Below are 22954 nucleotides of genomic sequence, written 5' to 3'. Positions count from 1 at the left end.
AAATATATTTTTTTAAAAAAATAAATAAATAAAATCACTTTGAGGATTTCTCGATAAACTACTAGATAATTCTTAAGTGTACAACCTAGTATTTATATAAAATACAGTTTAAAATAAGCTTTTTTAAAAAAAAATAATGTAATATCGGCACTTTACAATTTTGAAAAAAGAACAGTACGCCCATAATCCCGCCATTCAAATTGTGGCTACTTTCATTCTGACATATTTCCCTCCCCTATCGGCACACACCATTTACACATTACACATAATGGCCACATCATTTCTTATCTGTTTACTTTCAGGCCAAATGTCTTAGTAACGATGATCGCAATTAAGGAGGAAAACTTCCTTCATAGTAAGTACATTTGCTGAAGCATTTTCCACTGGAATTGGGGGTGCAGGTGAAGGACATGTTGCCACAAGGGATAGTTTCAGAATTTCTGAGATAGAAGTGATGGTTTGGGGGGGGAAAAAAATCTAAAATTACTGTGGCGCTGATTTATTTCAAGGACTAAAGAGGGTGCAATTTTTAAAAATGTTTATTAAAAAAAAGGCATAAGATGTGAAATGCAAGTTGTATGAGGTGATATCAACCGATGGAGTTTCTTTCTACTTCTATTTTAAGAAAGAACTGACGTTTAAAAGAAAATTATTTTTTTATATTATTGATTTTTTTTACAGAGAGGAAAGGAGAGGGATAGAAATCCAGAAACATTGATGAGAGAGAAACATCGATCAGCTGCCTCCTGCACGCCCCTTCCTGGGGATGTGCCCGCAACCAAGGTACATGCCCTTGACTGGAATTGAACCTGGGACCCTTCAGTCCACAGGCCGTCGCTCTATCCACTGAGCCACACAGGTCTGGGCAGAACTGACATTTTTTCTTCTGGTTTTTGTCCTATGGGTTTTGCAACTTTAATAATCTCCATTTTTCTCTCTTTTTAAATAAAAAATGGACGGTAGCATCCCAATGCCATGAATTCAAAGCTTATTAAAATTGGTTTTCTCCATAAGACCTTTAACAAAAAAAAAAGGCATAAGGCTTAGTTATATAAGCGAAACGAAAATACGGAATGAAAGCAACTTACTAAACACCAAGGAGTTTTTATACCAACACCAGTGACTTTTGTCGGATTGAAGATACCTGAGCCACGTCCTCCCCACACACGTACAAGGAGAGACACAAGCGTGTGCGCTCCCCCTCACAGGCTGCACATCAGTCACGACACGGAGCCGACGCTGACCCTTCCACTCGGCACACACAGGCCCCGGCCCACCGGGCCTTCACCCTTCAAAAGCTTCTTCACCAAAAACCAGCATTTTGCAAACGGGCCACGTGTCTTCTGGGCTCTCCCCAGTGTTTCCCTTTAAGGAGCCTCATTTACATATCATCCACATTGGGGCCTTGACTTACGAGTGTCCCGACTAACGAGTTTTTTGAGACACCAGCTGTCTCTCGGCCGATTTTTTGCATTGAGTTGACAGAGTAATTTGAGTTAACGAGCTCCTTAACGAGCTCGGTCTCGGAACGAATTAAACTTGTAAGTCAAGGCCCCGCTGTATTAATGATACGGCGCCAAAGAGACCGGGTGGGGCCTAAGAGACGGATGGCCTCCTGCTGGCAACTTTTTTCTATTCTTTTTAAAAAAATATATATTTTTATTGATTTCAGAGAGGAAGCAAGAGGGAGAGAGAGAGAGAGAGAAACATGAGTGATGAGAGAGAATCACGGACCGGCTGCCTCCTGCACGCCCCCCACTGGGGATCGAGCCCACAACCCGGGCCTGTGCCCTGACCGGGAATCGAACCTGGGACCTCCTGGTTCCTAGGTCGATGCCCAACCCCTGAGCCACGCCGGCCGGGCTAAAGTTTTATTTCAAGCCCACTTTAACATCACCACACTCAGGACGCATGGCCATTGTGATCTGTGCAATCAGCCCGAGCCCATGAGTCCCCTTACGCCTTCCCAGGAATGAAGTTCTGTGTCAGGAACACCTAGAGGCCTCCGGCGGGGAGAGCATGAGCGCTGCTCGGGAAGAGTCGTGAGGATTCACCAAGTATGACGGCTTTGGTTCTTTTTAAGTACAGGGTGCCAGGGTGCTGGGGATCTAAAGCCCTTGGCTTTGGCGCGGCTCAGTGGTTGAGCGTCGACCTATGAACCAGGAGGTCAGGGTTCGATTCCCGGTCGGGGCACAGGCCGGGTTGCAGGCTCGATCCCCAGTGGGGGGCGGGCAGGAGTCAGCCGATCAGTGATCCTCTCTCATCATGGATGCTTCTATTTCTCTCTCTCCCTTCCTCTCTGACATCAATAAAAATATATTAAAAAATAAAAATAAGAAATGCAACCTTTGGCTCTGGAAGGTCACCTTCTGCTCTTGGCCCTGTGGCTGCAGAGAGGAAGCCAGTGTCCCCTGCTCCTGATCGATGCCCTTGTCTCTGTCTTCCCGCCGATCCCATTGGAAACGAATCAGGGTGCAGGCGAGGATGCGGAGAAAAGGAACCCTCGTGCACTGCTGGTGGGAGTGCAGACTGGGGCAGCCACTGCGGAGAACGGTGTGGAGTTTCCTCTAATGGTTAAAAATGGAACTCCCATGTGACCCAGTGATCCCACTTCTAGGAATCTATCCCAAGAAGCTAGAAACACCAATCAGAAAGGACATATGCACCCCTAGGTTCCATAGCAGCACCGTTTACAACAGCTAAGATTTGGAAACAGCCTAAGTGCCCATCAGCAGACGAGTGGATTAGAAAACTGTGGTCCATCTACACCATGGAATACTACGCTGCTGTAAAAAAGAAGGAATTCTTACCATTTGCAACAGCATGGATGGACCTGAAGAGCATTGTGCTAAGTGAAATAAGCCAGTCGGAGAAAAATAACTATCACATGATCTCACTCATATGTGGGAGATGGAACAAAAATCGTTCCTGCTCGTGGGAGAACTATCTTGCGATGTTCAGCATAGTCTGCCGGGCCTGGCAGCTCGCCCGTGAAGAGTTCTGGCTGCGCATCTCAAAACCGTACAACAATGCACCAATGGTGCGCCATCAGCAGTGGCACAGCAGTGGATAGAGCTGAGAACGGAAGGGTCCTGGGTTAGATTATGGTGAAGGGCACGTGCCTGGGTTTTGGGCTCCATCCCCAGTGTGGGGTGTACAGGAGACAGCCGATCCATGATTCTCTCATCATCGATGTTTCTATCTCCCTCTTGTTTCCTCTCTGAATTACACACACACACACACACACACACACACACACACACACACACTAGTGGCCTGGTGCATGGATTCGTGCACAATGAAAGGAAAAATAATTAGAAGAAATATTTTAATATTGCCATTTGCCCTTTCTCCCTCAGCACCTGAGAGCTGGATGGCGGCCCCGCCCCCTGCCACCTTCAATGGGGCGATCAGGTGGGGCAATTGGCACCCGCCTTGGCCTGGCACCGCCGGTTCACCTGCTCCACCATCCTGCCTCAGTCCGGCTCTCATCGGGGCCAATCAGAGCTGGCAGTGCCTCCACTGCTGCCTGCTGCCAGCGCTGTGACACCCACCATGGTCCGCGCCGCCCCCTGGTGGTCAGCGCACGTCATAGGGAGCGGTCGAATTCCCGTCCCAGTTGAGGGGACAATTTGCATATTAGGCTTTTATTATATAGGATATTTAAAAACCTTAAAAAAACCAACTGCATCTGTACCTGCCACATTCATGGGGCTGTGAGTGAGAGCCTGACTCGATCGTGCCATCCGGATGTCAAACCGGAACATGTGCACAGGGCAATGGACTTGGTTTTATTGTCCATCACTCCCCTTTTATGTGTCCTTGATGCCACAGCTAAGGTATTGCATTGAGGCTTCTGAGATCAGGCCGGCAGGTCCATTACCTTTCAATGTCATTTCCAGGTGGATGTTCACTATATTATACTAGAGGCCTGGTGCACGAAATTTGTGCTGTGGGGGGGGGGAGTGTCCCTCAGTCTGGCCTGCACCCTCTCCAATCTGGGACATCCCTCTCACAATCCGGGACTGCTGGCTCCTAACCGCTCGCCTGCCTGCCTGCCTGCCTGATTGCCCCCAACTGCCCTCCCCTGCCAGCCATGATCGCCCCCTAACTCAGTGGTTCTCAACCTTCTGGCCCTTTAAATACAGTTCCTCATGTTGGGACCCAACCACAAAATTATTTTCGTTGCTACTTCATCACTGTAATGTTGCTACTGTTGTGAATCGTCATGTAAATATCTGATATGCAGGATGGTCTTAGGTGACCCCTGTGAAAGGGTCGTTCAACCGCCGAAGGGGTTGCGACCCACAGGTTGAGAACCGCTGCTGCTCTCCCCTGCTGGCCTGAACGACCCCTAACCGCTTGCTCCCCGCGCTGGCCTGATCTCACCCCTAACTGCTTGCTCCCCCGCCGACCTGATCGCCCCTAACCACCTCTGCCTCAGACCGCGCCACCATCGCTTTATCCGGAAGGAACCCAGACATCCGGAAGATGACCGGCTGACCTGGTCTAATTAGCATATTATCCTTTTATTAGTATAGGTGCTATTTTTATAATTATTAAAAAAAAATTGTTTTTAAACCGGAGAGTGGAAAAGAGCCTTTCTGTGGCCTGTGTGCCGTGAATGCTGGCACCGTTTGAATGATCACTCGGCGATAAACCTGGTGGTTTATGCTGTAAACACACTACATTTGCATGGATCAGCATAGGCCCTAAACTAACTGGCACGGTGCTCTCGCCTCTGAGCTGCAGACCGGGGCTCCCCGGTGCCCGGGCCGCGGAGGGAGTCTCAGGTTCCCGTCTGATTGGGGCTGGAATGTTTCTTGAGGTCAATCGAGGCCCCCGGAGTGGGCAGCCGAGAGCCTGGGAGCGAAGGGCCCTCTCAATCTTATTCCACAGAAACACCCTCACCCCCGGCTCCGCTCACAGGCCACCTGGCTCAGAGCGCCCTGCGCCAGCCGACGCCACCTGTGTCCTGTGCCATTCGTCACCAACACGTCCCCAGTGGCCCCCGCTCTCCTCCAAGCCATGCCAGGAAGTATGGACTTGGGAGGGGCTAGGGAACCGCGTAGCCTCAGGGGTCCTGATCGGAGAAGGATCCTGTGCTGTTTATTTTTTAGGTTTACGTCACCAAACACCCACCGACGAGCGATGCTTACAGATCGGTGCTGAGCACATGGAGGAGACAGAGATGAAGACCCCTGAGGCCCCGTATTCCATTTTCCGGAATGTTGTTATTGTAAGTGCTGCTAAACATTGTTGTTGTTGTTGTAATCCTCGCCCTGTTTATTTTTTAGGTTTACGTCACCAAACACCCACCGACGAGCGATGCTTACAGATCGGTGCTGAGCACATGGAGGAGACAGAGATGAAGACCCCTGAGGCCCCGTATTCCATTTTCCGGAATGTTGTTATTGTAAGTGCTGCTAAACATTGTTGTTGTTGTTGTTAATCCTCGCCTGAGGATATTTTCCCATTGATTTTTAGAGAGAGTGGAAGTGAAAGGGAGAGAAACACATCGATGGGTTGCCTCCTGCATGCGCCCCGACCAGGGCCCGGGCCAGGGAGGAGCCTGCAACTGAGGTCCGTGCCCTTGACCGGAATGGAACCCGGGACCCTTTGGTCTGCAGGCCGACGCTCTATCCACTGAGCCGCACCGGCCAGGGCCTGCTAAACATTTTACAAACTCAGTCACATTATTGCTGATAACACATTCCAACCCCTGAGCCCCGGAGCCTGAGGTCTGGGGGAGGGCGGCCATGTGTCTGCATATTGATGTGGCGGTTACTACGCAGACGCAGCCTAGTTGAGATCAGATCCTACTGAGGAGGTGCCATCCCGCAGGGAAAGGAACAGTATTAGAATGTTAACCAGGTTCTAAGCAGACACAGGCCCTTTTAATTCAAGGCAGCACTTTTCCCAGGGCCAGCCTTACTTCCCTGGGAGGCCACAGCGCTCCGAGCAGCTCTGTTACTGTGGACTGATCGCTTCCCGGATGAGTGAAGTACTAACTCCAGGTTGAATTTTTACGTTAACATCAGTTTAAATACTAGTGAGGTTTCATACTATAGCAGTGACAGGTCTTAATTTTATAATATTCTACAAGCACAGCCGGTAAGGACTGGCGTAAAGCGATCAAACCCCTTTACAAAAGGACAGAGGCCTCAGTACCAGAGGGTCGGGTTAAGGAGACACTAACTGTTATTAACTCGTGGTCATCTGCTACCCTCTTGTAAATGACGGGCCAGGACATTTCTGTCATGTGGCAGTTTTTATTAATAAGAACATCCTAACTGCCCATCACAGAGGACTGGTGAACTAGATTACATACTATACAGCCACTGGTAAATTGAATTCTGAAGACTACTTAGGCACAGAAAGGCAGGGTATAAAATTTTATGTGGATAGAATTACACAAATGGAAAATAAGAGGAATACAACTAAAAACTGTAGTAGTGTTAGTGCTGAGAGTATAAAGGATCATTTAAAAATAATGAAAGTTAAGAATCAGATGAATGTCAGCCATGTAGAGCGACATACGGCAAAGGTGACGGGGCGGTGACAACGACTCTATCTAAATCAACATCATGGCCACATTGAAGAAGCCATCTGACCTCACACCACTGACACAAACCGAAACCAGGTGGACGCCAGGGCTAAATCTCACACGTAAAGCAAGAAAGGTGCTAGGAGGATCACAGGGATTCCTCATGACTTTGGAGTCACCAGGTTTCTTCCAAGGACACACACACACAAACCACTAATCATAAAAAAACGGGAAAATATGAGACTGCATTAAAATTAAGAACTGCTGTTCATCAAGGGAGACCATTAGAGAGCAGAAAGGTCCACTCAAAGAGTAGGAGAAACTACCCTATATAATCAAAGCTGAATATGCAAATTGTCCCCTCGACCGGGAGTTCGACCAGGGGGCGGGGCTGGCCAGCCAACTGCCTGCCACCCCTTCCCGCCCCACCCCCCTCTGGCCGGTGGCAGTGGCAGGCGGCCGGGGAAAGGGAGGCCCCAGCCAGCAACTGCTAGAGACCCTACCCGTGCACAAATTTCGTGCACTGGGCCTCTAGTCTGTAATAAATATATCTGCCCGGCAGGCGTGGCTCAGGGATTGAACGTTGACCTATGAACCAGGAGGTCACAGTTTGATTCCTGGTCAAGGGCACATGCCCAGGTTGCAGGTTCGATCCCCAGTGTGGGGCGTGCAGGAGGCAGCCGATCCATGATTCTCTCTCATCATCGATGTTTCTATTTCTCTCCTTCTCCCTTCCTCTCTGAAATCAATAAAAATACATTAAAGAAAAGAGAGAGAGTATATTCCCTATGGTTCAGCTTATACAAAACTTGGCAACGGGCAAAACCCATCGATGTTAGCAGCCAGGAGAGTGGCCGCCCTGAGGGTGGGGTGCGGCTGGCAGGTGGGAAATGCAGGTTCCCGTTCCCCTGCCTTGAGCTGTGGGCTCAGCTTCCCTGCGTGGCTGGTCCTCGCGGAGGGTCTAGCTGGGTCCTGACTGACAGTCAAGTGTGAACTAAGGAGCAGGAGGAGGGCGGCTCCTTCTCAGGGCGAAGATGCCGGGAGTCACTAACCCCCACCTGCAGCAGGAAGCCGAGCTTGGGGTCACTAACCCCCAAGCCCCCACCTGCAGCAGGAAGCCGAGCTCGGGGTCACAGGCCCACCTGACTACAGCCTGCCGTCTTCTCCACGTCAGAATAACTGTTTACAAGTTCACTGCTGCCCTTCAGCATTTTCTGATCTCGCTGTGAATATGTGTTGATAGTTACAGTTTGAATTTTCCTTACGCCTCTGCTGAGTCCTGCCCATACCAGGAGCATTTTAATTTAATTTAACTTAATTTAATTATTTTATTTTATTTGTTAATCCTCACCCTAGGACATTTTCCCACTGATTTTTAGAGAGCGGAGGAGACAGAAACGAGGTGAGAGAGACACCTCGATTGGCTGCCTCCCACACATACCCCGAAATGGGCCTGGATGGAGACCCTTGATCGGGACTCGAACCTGGGACCCTTCAGTCCGCAAGGTGACACTCTATCCACTGACCCACACTGGCCAGGGCCCTGGGGCATTAGTTACTACTCGGAATCCTGTGTGTCTCCACGGCAGAGCTTCTGCAGAGCAATACAGCGCTCAGACCTTTCCAGATGAACACCCTAAGGGTGACTTTCCCAACAATCTCAAAGGCAGAATAATTCGATTAAGAAGAATCATTTTGCACGGCCTGTGATGCTCAGTGGTTAAGCATCGACCTAGGAACCAGGAGGTCAGGGTTCGATTCCTGGTCAGGGCACATGCCCGGGTTGGGGGCTCGATCCCCAGTGTGGGGCGTGCAGGAGGCAGCCGATCCATGATTCTCTCTCATCACTGATGTTTCTCTCTCTCTTGTTTTCCCTTCCTCTCTGAAATCAATAAAAAATATCTACAATAATAAAAGCGTAATATGCTAATTAGACCAGACGTCCTTTGGGATGACCTTCCGGACAAAGCCGGGGCTGTGAGGGCCAAGGCAGAGGCCCCTGGCCGTGGTGGCGGTGGGAGCCGAGCCCCTTGCACGATTTTGTGCACCGCTGTGAGGGCCAAGGCAGAGGCCCCTGGCCGTGGTGGGGACGGGGGCCGAGCCCCTTGTATGAATTTCGTGCACTGGGCCTCTAGTCTACATAGAAAGAAGAAGCATCATTAGCCACTGGCTGTAAGGATGGGGATGAGCGGGAGTCCCTCTCCTTAGCCCCGGTGAACATGGCACTCAAAGAAATGTGTTTCAAATTACCTGGACACTCCTAAGGTAAAATTACAAAACAACACCCCCAAACAAAAGACACATTATAACTTATAAAACACTCAGCTGACTTACCCTGGGAAACTGTATTGAAAAGTGCAGGATCAATGGCCGGAATAGTTTGTGGAGTAGGTTGAATAGTATTACTTGTTACACCTACAAATCAGAAAACCACAAATGGGTATTAAAGTTTCATACCTCTTAATTATCTAGTAGTAAAGCACTTAAAGCATTATGGAGGAATTGCATCACTTCACTTCCTTGAAACCTTAATGAATTCTAAATTGATAAAGTTATTTGATGTTGGAGGCTGGTGTAGAAAATATGCAGGAAAATACATTTAGAGTGTTACGTACATAGTATTGGTTACACATTTCCTATTATGTACTTTGTTTGTCATATCTAATACTTCAATTTGCTTCTCAATTATAGCTTACCAAATATCTGTAGAAGTAATAGAAGCCTTCCTACCTTTTAATTTCTTAGTCAATTAAGTAATTTGGGGACAAGGTGGGATGTAATTATGATTTAATTTACCTTACAGGGCAAGTCCCATTTCACCACTCTGCATGAAATAAAGATTGTATGTTCCAAATTTTCCAGTTAACATTCACTGAATATAACATATTCACTGAATATAACAGCCATAAAAATTCTAATAGGAAGTCAAAACTTATTGCTTATTGGTTAATAAAGAATATCATCTTTTTAAAAATACATATTTTTATTGATTTTAGAGCAGAAGGGAGAGGGAGAGAGAGAAACATCCATGATGAGAGAGAATCACTGATCGGCTGCCTCCTGCACGCCCCCTGCTGGGGATCGAGCCACAACCCAGTCATGTGCCCTGATCGGGAATCAAACCCAGGACCCTTCAGTACGCAGGCCAACGCTCTATCCACTGAGCCAAACCAGCCAGGGTGCTTTTTTTTTTTTAATCCTCACTCGAGGATATTTTTCCATTGATTTTTAGAGAGAGTGGAAAAGAGAGGGAAAGACAGAGAGAAACACATCAGTTGGTTGCCTCCGGCACGTGCCTGGGCCGGGGAGGTGCCTACAACTGAAGTAGGTGCCCTTGACTGAATCGAACCCGGGACCCTTCGGTCTGCGGGCTGATGCTCTGTCCACTGAGCCAACCCGGCTAGGGCAGTCCTATTGCTTTTGTTGGTGAAACTGGTGATGTTTTGTGAAATGCTGCATCTTTCTATGTGTCCTCAGTATTCGCACCAGGATAAGGAAGTGTCCACGTTTGTTTTGGGAGTGACGAGGAGCTGTGCCCGATCCTGAGACTTGGCAAAATAGGGAGGGGAGGGAAAAAAGAAAGGAGGGAGGGGGGTTTTAGATTTACTGGAAAGTTCTTTGGCACAGCGGTGACGCACGCATCTGTCTGTATAAGGAAGGGTTGGCAAGTAGAACTAGAGCAGGGGGCTTACTTCTGTCTCAAGCAATATCGTTTTGCCCTGGCTGGTTTGGCACAGTGGATAGAGCGTCGGCCTGTGGACTAAAGGGTCCTGGGTTCGATTCCCGGTCAAGGGCACATGCCCAGGTTGCAGGCTCGATCCCTAGTAGGGGGCGTGCAGGAGGCAGCCAATCCATGATTCTCCCTCATCATTGATGTTTCTCTCTCTCTCTCTCTCCCTCTCCCGCCTCTCTCAAATCAATAAAAATATATATTTAAAAAAGTACTATCGTTTTCAGGTCTTGAGTAATGTAAGTAATAACAATGACTTATGAGTGGGGGGGGGGAGTGTGCACAAATTAATGTCTGTAGAACATTTTAACAAGGTATACAGGTCACGAGCAAAATCCCAACAAAGTCTCCAAAATATACACCGCACAGCTATTACTGTATTTTCTGATTTTCCTTCGTCTTTCCCTTCCTGGTTTGCATCCCTACTGCGATTTTTTTTTAAAAAAAGAGGCCTTTTTCTGTAATTAAAATTATTTAAGATTCACTTCCAACCACCTTAGGCATTGAAGGAAAACGGAGTTTTCTTCATACCATCTCTTCCGCTTGGCTACATCCAAACCTTTCCCTGCACATAGTATTCATTAACCACATCTCAGTACATTATACATCTACATATATAAAAGCCTAATATGCAGTGTCCCCTCAGGAGTTCGACCGACCGGAAGTTTGATCGCTTGGTATGACATGCACTGACCGCCAGGGGGCGGCGCGGAACGAAGGAAGGCTCGGGCAGGCAGCCGGCAGCCGGGGAAGACAGGCCCGGCCGGCAGCCGGCAGCCACTAGGTATCCTACCCGTGCGCGAATTTCGTGCACTGGGCCTCTAGTATTTATTATAAAAAAATAACAACAACAAGAAATTGAAATCTTTGGAGCCGTTAACGTCTGAGAAGATTACTTAAAGCAGTAACATTTCCTTTTATAGGCAAGAAAGGTTCAAGTTTCATCATTCCCTGAAAACACCTGGAAATGATTTGAAAGTTCTCTAAGTCCCTCTTCTAATAGGTATTACTTCCAACCTCGCCATTACTGGCCTTTGAAATAGAGACGCTGAAAGCAGGCTGGAGAGATCACATGCCACGGATGAAAGCATTTGGAAAAGCACACGGTGCTATGAAAACATAAGGTGGCGGAATTAAAAATGGATTTGGACGTGAAAGCCCAAACTCATTCATTTCGGTGATCCCCCCCCTTAAACCTTGGACGGGAGGCAGCAAACAGGGAGACTTTAACCTAGCCCCAGCCCCCCATCTCCCCGGGCCCTCGCAGGCCAGGCAGCTTTCATCAGATGTCCCTCCGCCCCCCTCCCGGCTCCGAAACACTGGGCAGCCGCCACCGCTTCTCGCTCAAGCCCACTCACTCTCCCCAAGGACGTTTGAAAAGTGTGCGATCCAGCTGAAAAGTAACTTTTCAAGAGTTGGGTGTAGTCTTTCAGACAAAGAAGAGTGTTATGACTGTGGCCAAGCTGAAATCTCTGCAGCTCAGTGTTGGTGATAACACGGCCACACGGACAATGGAGGGTCCTCATGCGGGTTGATAAAGGGCTCGACAATGGTGACGCATTTGAAAATATGTCCCAGAAAAGTGGTAGCTGGTCCAAGGGCGGAGAAGAGACACACCCACCGCGCACTGTGCCTCTTTTTAAAAAATATGTATTTTATTGATTTCAGAGAGGAAGGGAGAGGGAGAGAGAGAAACATCCATGATGAGAGAGGATTATAGATCGGCTGCCTCCTGCACGCCCCCCACTGGGGATCGAGCCCACAACCCAGGCTTGTGCCCTTGACCAGAATCAAACCTGGGACTCTTCACTCCGCAGGCCAACGCTCTATCCACTGAGCCACATCGGCCAGGGCTGCATTGTGCCTCCTGACGTCTGTGACCATGAACTCAGCTCAGCTGCTGAGCTGTACCAAACGCATAATATATTCAAAGCTAATTTGATAAAACATCGAAAGAGGCAAATACTGTGTGCACGCGTGTGCTCTATGAAGAACACGCATGGAAGGACATGTGCTGACTGCTATCAACGGTTATATCACAGAAGGAGTGGCCGAGTGAGGCTCTTAATTTCTGACATGGGTGTGTTGTGTGGGTTTTTACTATAAGCATAGATTACTTTGCTTGGCTCAGTTTGGCTCAGTGGATAGAGCGCCAGCCTGCGGACTGAAGGGTCCCAGGTTCGATTCCAGTCAAGGGCATGTACCTTGGTTGCGGGTACATCCCCAGTAGGAGGTGTGCAGGAGGCAGCTGATTGATATTTCTCTCTCATCTTGAGGTTTCTCTCTCTCCCTCTCCCTTCTTCTCGGAAATCAATGAAAATGTATTTTAAAAAGAAAAACAAAACAAGTACACAGGGCTCAGTCAACTGAACATGCTCACCAAGTGTTTGTCCACTTCCCCACTCCTCCCACGCTCTCCAGATCCTGCCCCCCCCCCCCGGCTCTCCACCTACCCGGGGCCCCCATGCTTCCAGCTCTAGACGGAGTTTAATGAAGCCTTGTTGGGAGGCCCTAGCTAACAGCACACGGTAGCTGCTCTTTCTTCCAAAAGTGGGCGTGGTCTGTGGCGCTGTGGGGGCCGCCTGGAGGCCCAGCCGGGCTCCGTCCCAGCTCCCTTCACCTGTGGGACCTTCTAGCAGCCTCAGACTACCAGTGGTTCTCAACCTTCTGGCCCTTTAAATACAGTTCCTCATGTTGGGACCCAACCATAAAATGATTTTCGTTGCTACTTCATAACTGTAATGTTGCTGCTGTTATGAATCGTCATGTAAATATCTGATATGCAGGATGGTCTTAGGCGACCCCTGTGAAAGGGTCGTTCAACCGCCAAAGGGGTCGCGACCCACAGGTTGAGAACCACTGCTCTAAGGCCAAGCTCTTTCCCAGGTTTCGTTCCATAAACATTCAGTGAGCACTTAGTTCAAAGATAGCTCGCTTTAGCCCTGGCCGGTGTGGCTCAGTGGCTAGAGCTTCGGCCTGCGGGCTGAAGGGTCCCGGTTTGAGTCCAACTGCTCTAAGGCCAAGCTCTTTCCCAGGTTTCGTTCCATAAACATTCAGTGAGCACTTAGTTCAAAGATAGCTCGCTTTAGCCCTGGCCGGTGTTGCTCAGTGGCTAGAGCTTCGGCCTGCGGGCTGAAGGGTCCCGGGTTTGAGTCCAGTCAAGGGCACATGCCCGGGTTGCGGGCTTGATCCCGAGTATGGGGCGTGGAGGAGGCAGCCGATCCATGATTCTCTCTCATCACTGACGTTTCTATCTTTCTCTCCCTCTCCCTTCTTCTCTGAAATCAATAAAGAAACACACGCATATATATATATACATATATATATATATGTAATAATACAGCTCACTTTATTAAAAGAGGAAGATGGAGTTAATGGGTTTAAATATTCATCTTCCTCTCCACTAACCCATAGTCCTGTATTCAGATGGGGCATACTTGAGAAAATAGAAAACAAAATAGGAAACACACAAAAAATTCTATGATCTTTGTGAAGCAAATCTACAGATTTGTTACATCTTAGAATAAATTTAAATTTGGTCGCGATGTAAATTTTGGAAATATTTTTATATCACTTAGAGGCAGAATCAATAAATCCAATTTATATACAACCTTCTATTTGTTAGGGGTTTTTTTTTTTTAAAGACCATTTCGTATTTTAGCATGTGTTTAACATAACCCGGTTTCAGTTATAAACTGGTATAACCTCATAAAGTAAATTGATTGTCAAATTTAGTATCCAAAAACACGATGGATATATTGCACTTATTCAGAAAATCAAACTGTTATGGGCCACACCAATCTAGGCAACACTGACAGTTACTCAAAAAACGGGATTCTGAAAGCCTGCCTGGGCAAGACCCGTGCTCTATGGCTCCCAAACTCCTGCAGCTCGTGAGGTCTCTGCCTGGACAGATGAATGTATGTGCACGTGGAAGACACGCAGGCACGCCTGCGCTTGCACACACAGCCTCGCTTTCCCCTCCACGTCTGCACTCGGAGGGAGGCCCGTGAGAGCTAAATTCCTGGCGGACACGGTGAACACCGGGAGCGACAGAGCAGCACGTGACCGGGTCAGAGGCTGGAGATTCCGGTGCGTGCGAGCAGGACCTCCATCCTGCCTTTCTGATCTGCGGCCCCCATTTCCCCATCTGTACCCTCGTCACCACAAACCAGGGCAGAGCTGTAACATCATCTGCTCCATCCCCCATACACGCTTCCTCCTGCTCAAAACTCCAGTCCTGTGTGGCCCATAGGGACATGGGGTAGGGGGGGTACAGTCACGCGCCTTCACTCACACCCGCACCGCAACGTGTCCTCGCCACGTGCACCCACTGTGTGACACGCCCGGGCTCAGCACAACGGATACGCCCAGAGAATGCCCCTTGCCCGGCTGGTGTGGCTCAGTGGTTAAGCATCGACCGATGAACCCGGAGGTCCTGGGTTTGATTCCCGGTCAGGGCACATGCAGGGTCGTGGGCTTGATCCCCAGTAGGGGGCGTGCAGGAGGCAGCCGATCCATGATTCTCTCTCATCATTGATGCTTCTAGCTCTCTCCCTCTCCCGCTCCCTTCCTCTCTGGAATCAATGAAAATATACTAAACACACACACAAAGCCCTTCTCAGTCTCAGTTCTCTCAACTGCAAATGAAGGTAAGTTTACGACTCGTGTTTGTGGTGAGGCTTCAATGAGAAACACACACAGAACTGACCGAACACCCGGCACGCAGTAGGTCTACGGGAATGCTGATTCCATCTAGCTGGATGTGTCTGCCTCTCCAGTGAATATAAGGGTCACACCCTTTGTTATCAGCTAACGAAAGATACGCAGAGACAAGGGCATTGTGCGATTGTTTCGAAAACAAAATTTTGCCATTGTCGTTTTGGCAAAAGTGGCAGGCGTGTGGCTTTGAAGAGAAACAACTGTTCCCCAATAAACGGACTAATTGCCGCTTCTGTGGAGATCTGACAGAAGAGGTCCTCTCCACCTACTGCCTCCCAGGGGAGGGGGCTGTGCTGGCCTTTGATTTTGCAAGGGGATCTGATTTCTTCCCCCCACTACAGAGCCAGGTCATAGGGCCGGGTTAGGATCAACAGCGACTGCCAGCAGGGAAACCAATGGCCAGGCCCTTTGAAATCCGATCAGCAACGCAATTAGGCGTGGAGCTGCCGCAAATGAACAGCCGGTCACCTGGGGCACATACAGCAAGCCCTGCCACAACTGCTAACTGCGCGGGGCTCGGGTGCGAGCCGTCCCGGTGCCCACGGAGCCGCATATATTTTCATGATAATGCTTTTTCCAGTAGAAACTACCCGAGGAGCCGTTACTCCGTTTCCAAGATGAAGAGGAAGCCGGAGGGGAAAAATATACAACCTGAACAATGCCGCTAGTATTCGGACGGGAGGCGGGAGGGGCGGGAGGGAGAGAGACGGGCCAACATAAATGTAAATGCGGCTTTGAAGTCCTCCTTCAGGCCCGAGCGGCAGGCTATGCGCCTCTCACCTCCTCTCTCTCCACGACTCGGGCGTCTCTAAGGCCCGATGATGAAAACGCCCGCCGCCCGCCGCGAGCAGGAATCGGGGCTGGGCCGGGGCAGGTCACAGCCCCAGACGCACCCTGCGGGGGTTCACTGGAGTTCAGTCCACAGAGCACACAGCGCTCAGCACGCACAGCCCATCCAACCGCCGGCTCGGCGTCTTCATCACCAGGAGTCACAGGTGAAGGCGACAGATGTCGCACGTGGGCCGCCCGGGCCCGGACTCCTGCACAGGCTCTATGGCTCAGACTCCCGGTCTTTGTTCTGTTTGCAGGCAGGACGGGCGGTGGGCACGGCTGCCCCCTGGTGGCCGTCGGGGGCAGCTGCGGCCCTGGCTTCAGACTTCAGACTCAGCCACTCGCCTCTGCCCAGTAGTCAAGGGGGGCGGGATCTCTGCCTGCGCTTTCGGGGAACGTGGCGAGGCCTCCGAACTCAGCTGGGGCCCAGGCTGGCGCTGGGACAGGCTGCCCAGGCCTTTTCTCATCCTGTACAGGCTTCACACTCAGCCACTCCCCTCTGCCCAGTAGTCAAGGTGGGGTGGGGGGGTGTGTCTCTGCCTGCGCTTTCGGGGAACGTGGCGAGGCCTCCGAACTGGCTCAAGAGAGAGAACGCCGCCTGGTCCTCCGGAGGCCCAGCCATGCGTACGCTCGGGGAATCCAAGGACAGAGAGATCTCCAGGGGGTGGAGTTCCTACCCCTTTAAGGCTTTCTTTCTTTTTTTTTTTAAATCCTCCCCCGAGGATATTTTTCCATTCATTTTTAGGGAGAGTGGAAGAGAGAGGGAGAGACAGAGAAAGACATCGATGTGAGAGAGACGTCAATGGGTTGCCTCCCGCACGTGCCCCATCACAGCCCGGGCCGGGGAGGAGCCTGCAACCGAGGTCCAGCCCTTGACGGGAATTGAACCCAGGACCCTTTGGTCCGAAGGCTGACGCTCTATCCACTGAGCCACACCGGCCAGGGCTGTCGAAGGCTTTCTGGGTGTCACCTCGAGCAATCCACAGACGGAGGGGTGGGCAGAGGCAATATGGAGAACGGCCAAGTAGAGGCGATGGGAAAGCCAGGTCACGGGCAGGGGGGAGGTTCCTGGAGAACCAGCCAAAGGAAGAGGGAGGGCCACAGAGATCACATGACCCAGCGCACTGTATGCGGGTACAGAGATCACGTGACCCAGCGCACTGTATGCGGGTACAGAGATCACGTGACCCAGCGCACTGTATGCGGGTACAGAGATCACGTGACCCAGCGCACTGTATGCGGGTACAGAGATCACGTGACCCAGCGCACTGTATGCGGGTACAGAGATCACGTGACCCAGCGCACTGTATGCGGGTACAGAGATCACGTGACCCAGCGCACTGTATGCGGGTACAGAGATCACGTGACCCAGCGCACTGTATGCGGGTACAGAGATCACGTGACCCAGCGCACTGTATGCGGGTACAGAGATCACGTGACCCAGCGCACTGTATGCGGGTACAGAGGGGGCAGCTGGGGCCCAGGCTGGCGCTGGGACAGGCTGCCCAGGCCTTTTCTCATCCTGTACAGGCTTCACACTCAGCCACTCCCCTCTGCCCAGTAGTCAAGGTGGGGTGGGGGGGTGTGTCTCTGCCTGCGCTTTCGGGGAACGTGGCGAGGCCTCCGAACTGGCTCAAGAGAGAGAACGCCGCCTGGTCCTCCGGAGGCCCAGCCATGCGTACGCTCGGGGAATCCAAGGACAGAGAGATCTCCAGGGGGTGGAGTTCCTACCCCTTTAAGGCTTTCTTTCTTTTTTTTTTTAAATCCTCCCCCGAGGATATTTTTCCATTCATTTTTAGGGAGAGTGGAAGAGAGAGGGAGAGACAGAGAAAGACATCGATGTGAGAGAGACGTCAATGGGTTGCCTCCCGCACGTGCCCCATCACAGCCCGGGCCGGGGAGGAGCCTGCAACCGAGGTCCAGCCCTTGACGGGAATTGAACCCAGGACCCTTTGGTCCGAAGGCTGACGCTCTATCCACTGAGCCACACCGGCCAGGGCTGTCGAAGGCTTTCTGGGTGTCACCTCGAGCAATCCACAGACGGAGGGGTGGGCAGAGGCAATATGGAGAACGGCCAAGTAGAGGCGATGGGAAAGCCAGGTCACGGGCAGGGGGGAGGTTCCTGGAGAACCAGCCAAAGGAAGAGGGAGGGCCACAGAGATCACATGACCCAGCGCACTGTATGCGGGCACAGAGATCACGTGACCCAGCGCACTGTATGCGGGCACAGAGATCACGTGACCCAGCGCACTGTATGCGGGCACAGAGATCACGTGACCCAGCGCACTGTATGCGGGCACAGAGATCACGTGACCCAGCGCACTGTATGCGGGCACAGAGATCACGTGACCCAGCGCACTGTATGCGGGCACAGAGATCACGTGACCCAGCGCACTGTATGCGGGTACAGAGATCACATGACCCAGCACACTGTATGCGGCACAGACTCTGGGAGTTCCCAGGACAGTGCCCTTCTCAGACAAGAGGCTGCCTTCTGGCTGGTCTGCGATCCACACTGTGAAGGGCCTGGAGAACCCGGGAGATTCAAGCAGCCCGAGTGGGAATCCAACCACATGGGAGGTGCAGGACCAAGCACAGACGAAGCCCAAAAGACGAGTGGAAGAATGATTGCGCCACGAAATTAAACAAACAAAGGCTTATCCTTTCAGAGCAAACAGTACGTCGCTACGTGTACAAAACCATGCCTCTTATTTTTTTTCTTTTAAGCGGCTTTGGATCCTGAGGAGGGAAGGTTTATCCCACATGGGTCGATATGCCCACCTCCCTCTCCTACGCCCTCCACCTTCCAATGTCAAGTGAAATGTCTGAAGAAAGGTGACAATTAGGGTAAGGCTATGTCAACAGAGGAAAAGGCTCACCAAATGCCCAAAGCTTTGGGAAATGGACTAGATTAGCGGTCCCCAGGCACGCTGGGATTCACGTGTGCCACCGAGAGAGCAGCTGGTCTCCCCAGAAGTTAACAGAAGAGAGGCTGGCCCGGCCGGTGTAGCTCAGTGGTTAAGCATCGACCGATGAACCTGGAGGTCCCGGGTTTGATTCCCGGTCAGGGCACATGCCCGGATTGCAGGCTTGATCCCCAGTAGGGGGCATGCAGGAGGCAGCCGATCCATGATTCTCTCTCATCATTGATGTCTTTCTCTCTCTCTCTCCCTCCCTTCCTCTCTGAAATCAATAAAAATAAATTATTTTTTAAATATATTTTATTGATTTTTTACAGAGTAAGGAGAGGGACAGAGAGCCAGAAACATCGATGAGAAACATCGACCAGCTGCCTCCTGCACACCCCGCACTGGGGATGTGCCCGCAACCAAGGTACATGCCCCTGACCGGAATCGAACCTGGGACCCTTGAGTCCGCAGGCCGACACTCTATCCACTGAGCCAAACCGGTTACGGCTACATTATATTTTTTAAAAATCTGCCAGTAAAACCCTTCAAAGGCTTCTGACTCCTCAGTTCCCCACCTGACAAGGAGACACACACTCACTCACTGAAACCACACCGACTTCCCGTCAGCCCAGCAACCTCCCCTGGCAGAACTGAAACCAGTTCAGAAAAAAGCTGGGCAGCACTCACTGCTTCCCTCACGCTGTAAAAAGGGGAATATCAGATTTCCTCTTCAAGTGCGCCCCTGAAATTGTAAAGATTTCACCATATGGAAGAGATCTGGATGCGAGGAAGAAAGGGCTGCAGACTTGGAACCCTAATTCAATTTCCCCTCGCGTGTGAACCGGGCTGCGGCAAACATTTACTTTCTCGGGAGGAGACTGAACAAGAGGCCATTGTGTGCCGGGCATGGAGGTCTGGCCAGGCTCATCTACACCAACTTTTCCAAACATCAGGTTGGAATTACAGAATTCTAAACTCTCAATGAACTATTCGCAGGCCGCAGAAATCCGCCCCACGCTGACGGGTCAGCGTCAGTTCTCCACGTGAGTAACAGCCTCGTTCCAAAGTGACGTCTGCATGTTTCAAGCGCCAACGAGACCTGCCGCGGAATGCCATGCGATGCGCTCACTTCCGCCTCCAGCAAGCATGTCATCTGCATCTGATAACCCCCACTCTGCCTCCCGTCTGATGGGAAGCGTATGGGCACCAGTCACATCGCTCTCCACTATTTTCCTCTGAAAAAGGAGTGACAACTTTCTCCCTGAGCGAATAAGGCTAACAAAATGAAATAACATTCCCAGGCCGGTCCTGAGGGCTACAAACATCGCTCCGTGTTGTAATGTGTAATCTGTGCCCTATCATGGGTCCGTTAACGTGTAAGAGAAAACGAGAGGTCATCTCAGATTAGTGGTGTGGCCCTTTAAAACACGTCCACAAACTCTCTGACGGGGGTCCCATCAAGAGGTGGAGTAAGTTCCCGCCTTTGGATCCGGGCCAGTCGGAGCGACTCACTTCTGTCTGAGGAAGGGACGGGGCAGGAGTGGGGCCGAGGGCTCAGGAGGCGCCATCATGACACCTCCTTCCTTTCCAACTGGGACGCTCACCAGCCAGCACGCGGTGAGGAGGCGGAGCAGCCACATGGAGCAGCCACATGGAAAAGCCACATGGGCCCGGCCGGCGAGGCTCAGTGGTTGAGCCAGGAGGTCAGGGTTCGATTACCGGTCAGGGCACATGCCCAGGTCAAGGGCTCCATCCCCAGTAGGGGGTGAGCAGGAGGCAGCCGATCAGTGATTCTCTCTCATCATGGATGTTTCCATCTGTCTCTCCCGCTCCCTTCCTCTCTGAGATCGATAAAATATATATAAACATATATTCATTAAAAACAAGTCACAGCCACAGGTCCAGCCCCAGTCCCACTCCCATCCGATGGCCCCGCAGACAACCAGGGTCACCCCCAGACACGGGGGTGAAGAGCCTTCGAGTAACTGGCGTGCCCAGGCGCTCAGCACCTCCAGTGACGCCACGTGGAACAGAGGAGGACCTGTCCAACCAAACCACGTGGCCTGCAGGTCCTGAGGAAATAAACGCTGTCTCAGTGAAGCCACTGGGCTTCGGGGGTCCTCAGGCAGCAGCAGATAAAGGGAACATGCAGACTATTTCAACCAAATCAGCCACCCAGCTTACGCTTTTCATCTCACTGCCCCGCCCAAAAGACAAACCTGTCTTAAGTTAACCACCATCCCCCCCCAAACACACACACACACATACACATACACACAGCCCTGGCCAGCTTGGCTCAGTGGACAGAGTGTTGGCCTGTGGACTGAAGGGTCCCAGGTTCGATTCCGATCAAGGGCTCGTAGTACCTCAGTTGCAGGCTCCTCCCTGGCCCGGGCCCTGGTCGGGGCACGTGCAGGAGACAACCCATCGATGGGTCTCTCTCACATCAATGTTTCTCTCTGTCTCTCCCTTTCTCCTCCACTCTCTCTAAAAATCAATGGGAAAACAGCCTCAGGTGATGGAGGATCAACAGAAAAACCACACACGAGAAGCTGTGCTGGCAAACCTGGTCTCGGTCACCGCAGCCGAGTGCCCTGCGGGCTGGAGTCCCCCGTCCCTTACCCCGGCTGCGGCCGCCTCTCTCGGGCTGTCGCCTTCCGCGCACTAACAAGCCGGAACCCTGGCCTTCTCTCCCCCCCACCCCGCCCTGTCTTAAACTCACTCCCAGCTGTGACGAGATGCTCTTAGGAAACACGGGGCGGAGGACACGGCTGCTCCTGCAACGAGTGCCCGGCTTTTTACGACGCTGCAGTGAAATGGGCCTGAAAAGGCGCTTCTGGCTGTGAGGCGGGTAACGAGCTCCAGATGTGCTGACGGAGCCACTCGGACCGGTCACCCGCCAAACGAGGAGCCAAATTAAAAACGTCCTGGTCGCCCGGACGAACACCAGGAAGGGAACTCTCCCAATGACGGAGCAGATCCGTCTCCAAGACACTCAGCCCGAACAGTTCCCCGGAACTCAGAACGGGAAGGGCCGTGAGCAGGAACTCTGCTGCTCGCAGACAGAAGAGCCCCAGCTCAGAGCGTTCACAGATGACGTGAGCAGCACCTACTTTTTTTTTTTGAAAGAACTACCCCAGCCCTGGCCAGTGCGGTTCAATGGATAGAGCGTCGGCCTGCGGACTCAAGGGCCCCGGGTTCGATTCTGGTCAAGGGCACATGCCTCGGTGGCAGGCTCCTCCAGGAACTCTGCTGCTCGCAGACAGAAGAGCCCCAGCTCAGAGCGTTCACAGATGACGTGAGCAGCACCTACTTTTTTTTTTTGAAAGAACTACCCCAGCCCTGGCCAGTGCGGTTCAATGGATAGAGCGTCGGCCTGCGGACTCAAGGGTCCCGGGTTCGATTCCGGTCAAGGGCACATGCCTCGGTGGCAGGCTCCTCCGTGGGCCCTGGTCGGGGCTCGTGCAGGAGGCAACCCACCGATGTGTCTCTCTCACATCGATGTGTCTCTCTGTTTCTCTCTGTCTCTCTTCCACTCTCTCTAAAAATCAATGGGAAAATATCCTCGGGGGAGGATTAACAACAACAAAAAGAACGGCCATAAGTCACACCAAGGTACTGACCGACACGCTAATGACTCAGATTCACTACGCAAAGTCTAAGACAGCAGGAAAAGAGCCGATCTCTCCTTCAAAGACTCCGCCGAGTGAGTGGGTGTCAGGGGGCCTCTCGGGAGACGCGGACGCCCAGCAGCACCTACCGAGCACGTTTCCTGGCGGCACCTCCTCCAGGTCCTGCAGCTCCCTCCCCATCAGGAGGTACAGGTGCTCCAGCGTGCAGCACGCCATGTGGGGGACCGCGGGCAGCTCGTCCAGGGGAGCCGAGAAGCCCGATGGCACCTGGGAGAGGGAGAATGGTCGCCGGTGAGTCAGGGAGCAGGAAATGGAAACATCGGTTCATATGTATAAGGTTATTTTCATTCATAAATGAGACGTGGGGCGGTCACATTTCATGTAACTGTGAAGCGTGCAAATTTGAAATGGTGCCTCATGGATTTAAAAATAGCCCTGGCTGGTGTGGCTCAGTGGATAGAGCATCAGCCTGTGGACTGAAGGGTCCCGGGTTCAATTCCAGTCAAGGGCACATGCCCGGGTTGTGGGCTCGGTCCCCAGGGGACGTGCAGGAGGCAGCCTATCAATGATTCTCTCTCATCAT

General features: G+C 51.5%; 1 protein-coding gene across 1 annotated transcript in view; it reads right to left on the bottom strand.

The window, feature by feature from the left end:
* The window catches only part of EFTUD1 (elongation factor Tu GTP binding domain containing 1), a gene marked incomplete at its 3' end in the record, with an annotated part of 54561 nt that overhangs the window by 7601 nt on the left and 24006 nt on the right, over nucleotides 1–22954 (bottom strand). Inside the window, exon 15 of the mRNA XM_005864023.2 lies at nucleotides 22500–22638. Within this exon, the coding sequence (XP_005864085.2) occupies nucleotides 22500–22638 (139 nt within the window). The remainder of the gene's footprint in view (nucleotides 1–22499; nucleotides 22639–22954) is intronic.

The sequence above is a fragment of the Myotis brandtii genome, unplaced genomic scaffold, assembly GCF_000412655.1.
Source record: "Myotis brandtii unplaced genomic scaffold, ASM41265v1 scaffold1844, whole genome shotgun sequence".
NCBI classification, from domain to species: Eukaryota; Metazoa; Chordata; class Mammalia; order Chiroptera; family Vespertilionidae; genus Myotis; species Myotis brandtii.
Note: the sequence above shows the minus strand (reverse complement) of the source record. Positions and strands in the feature narration are given on the sequence as shown.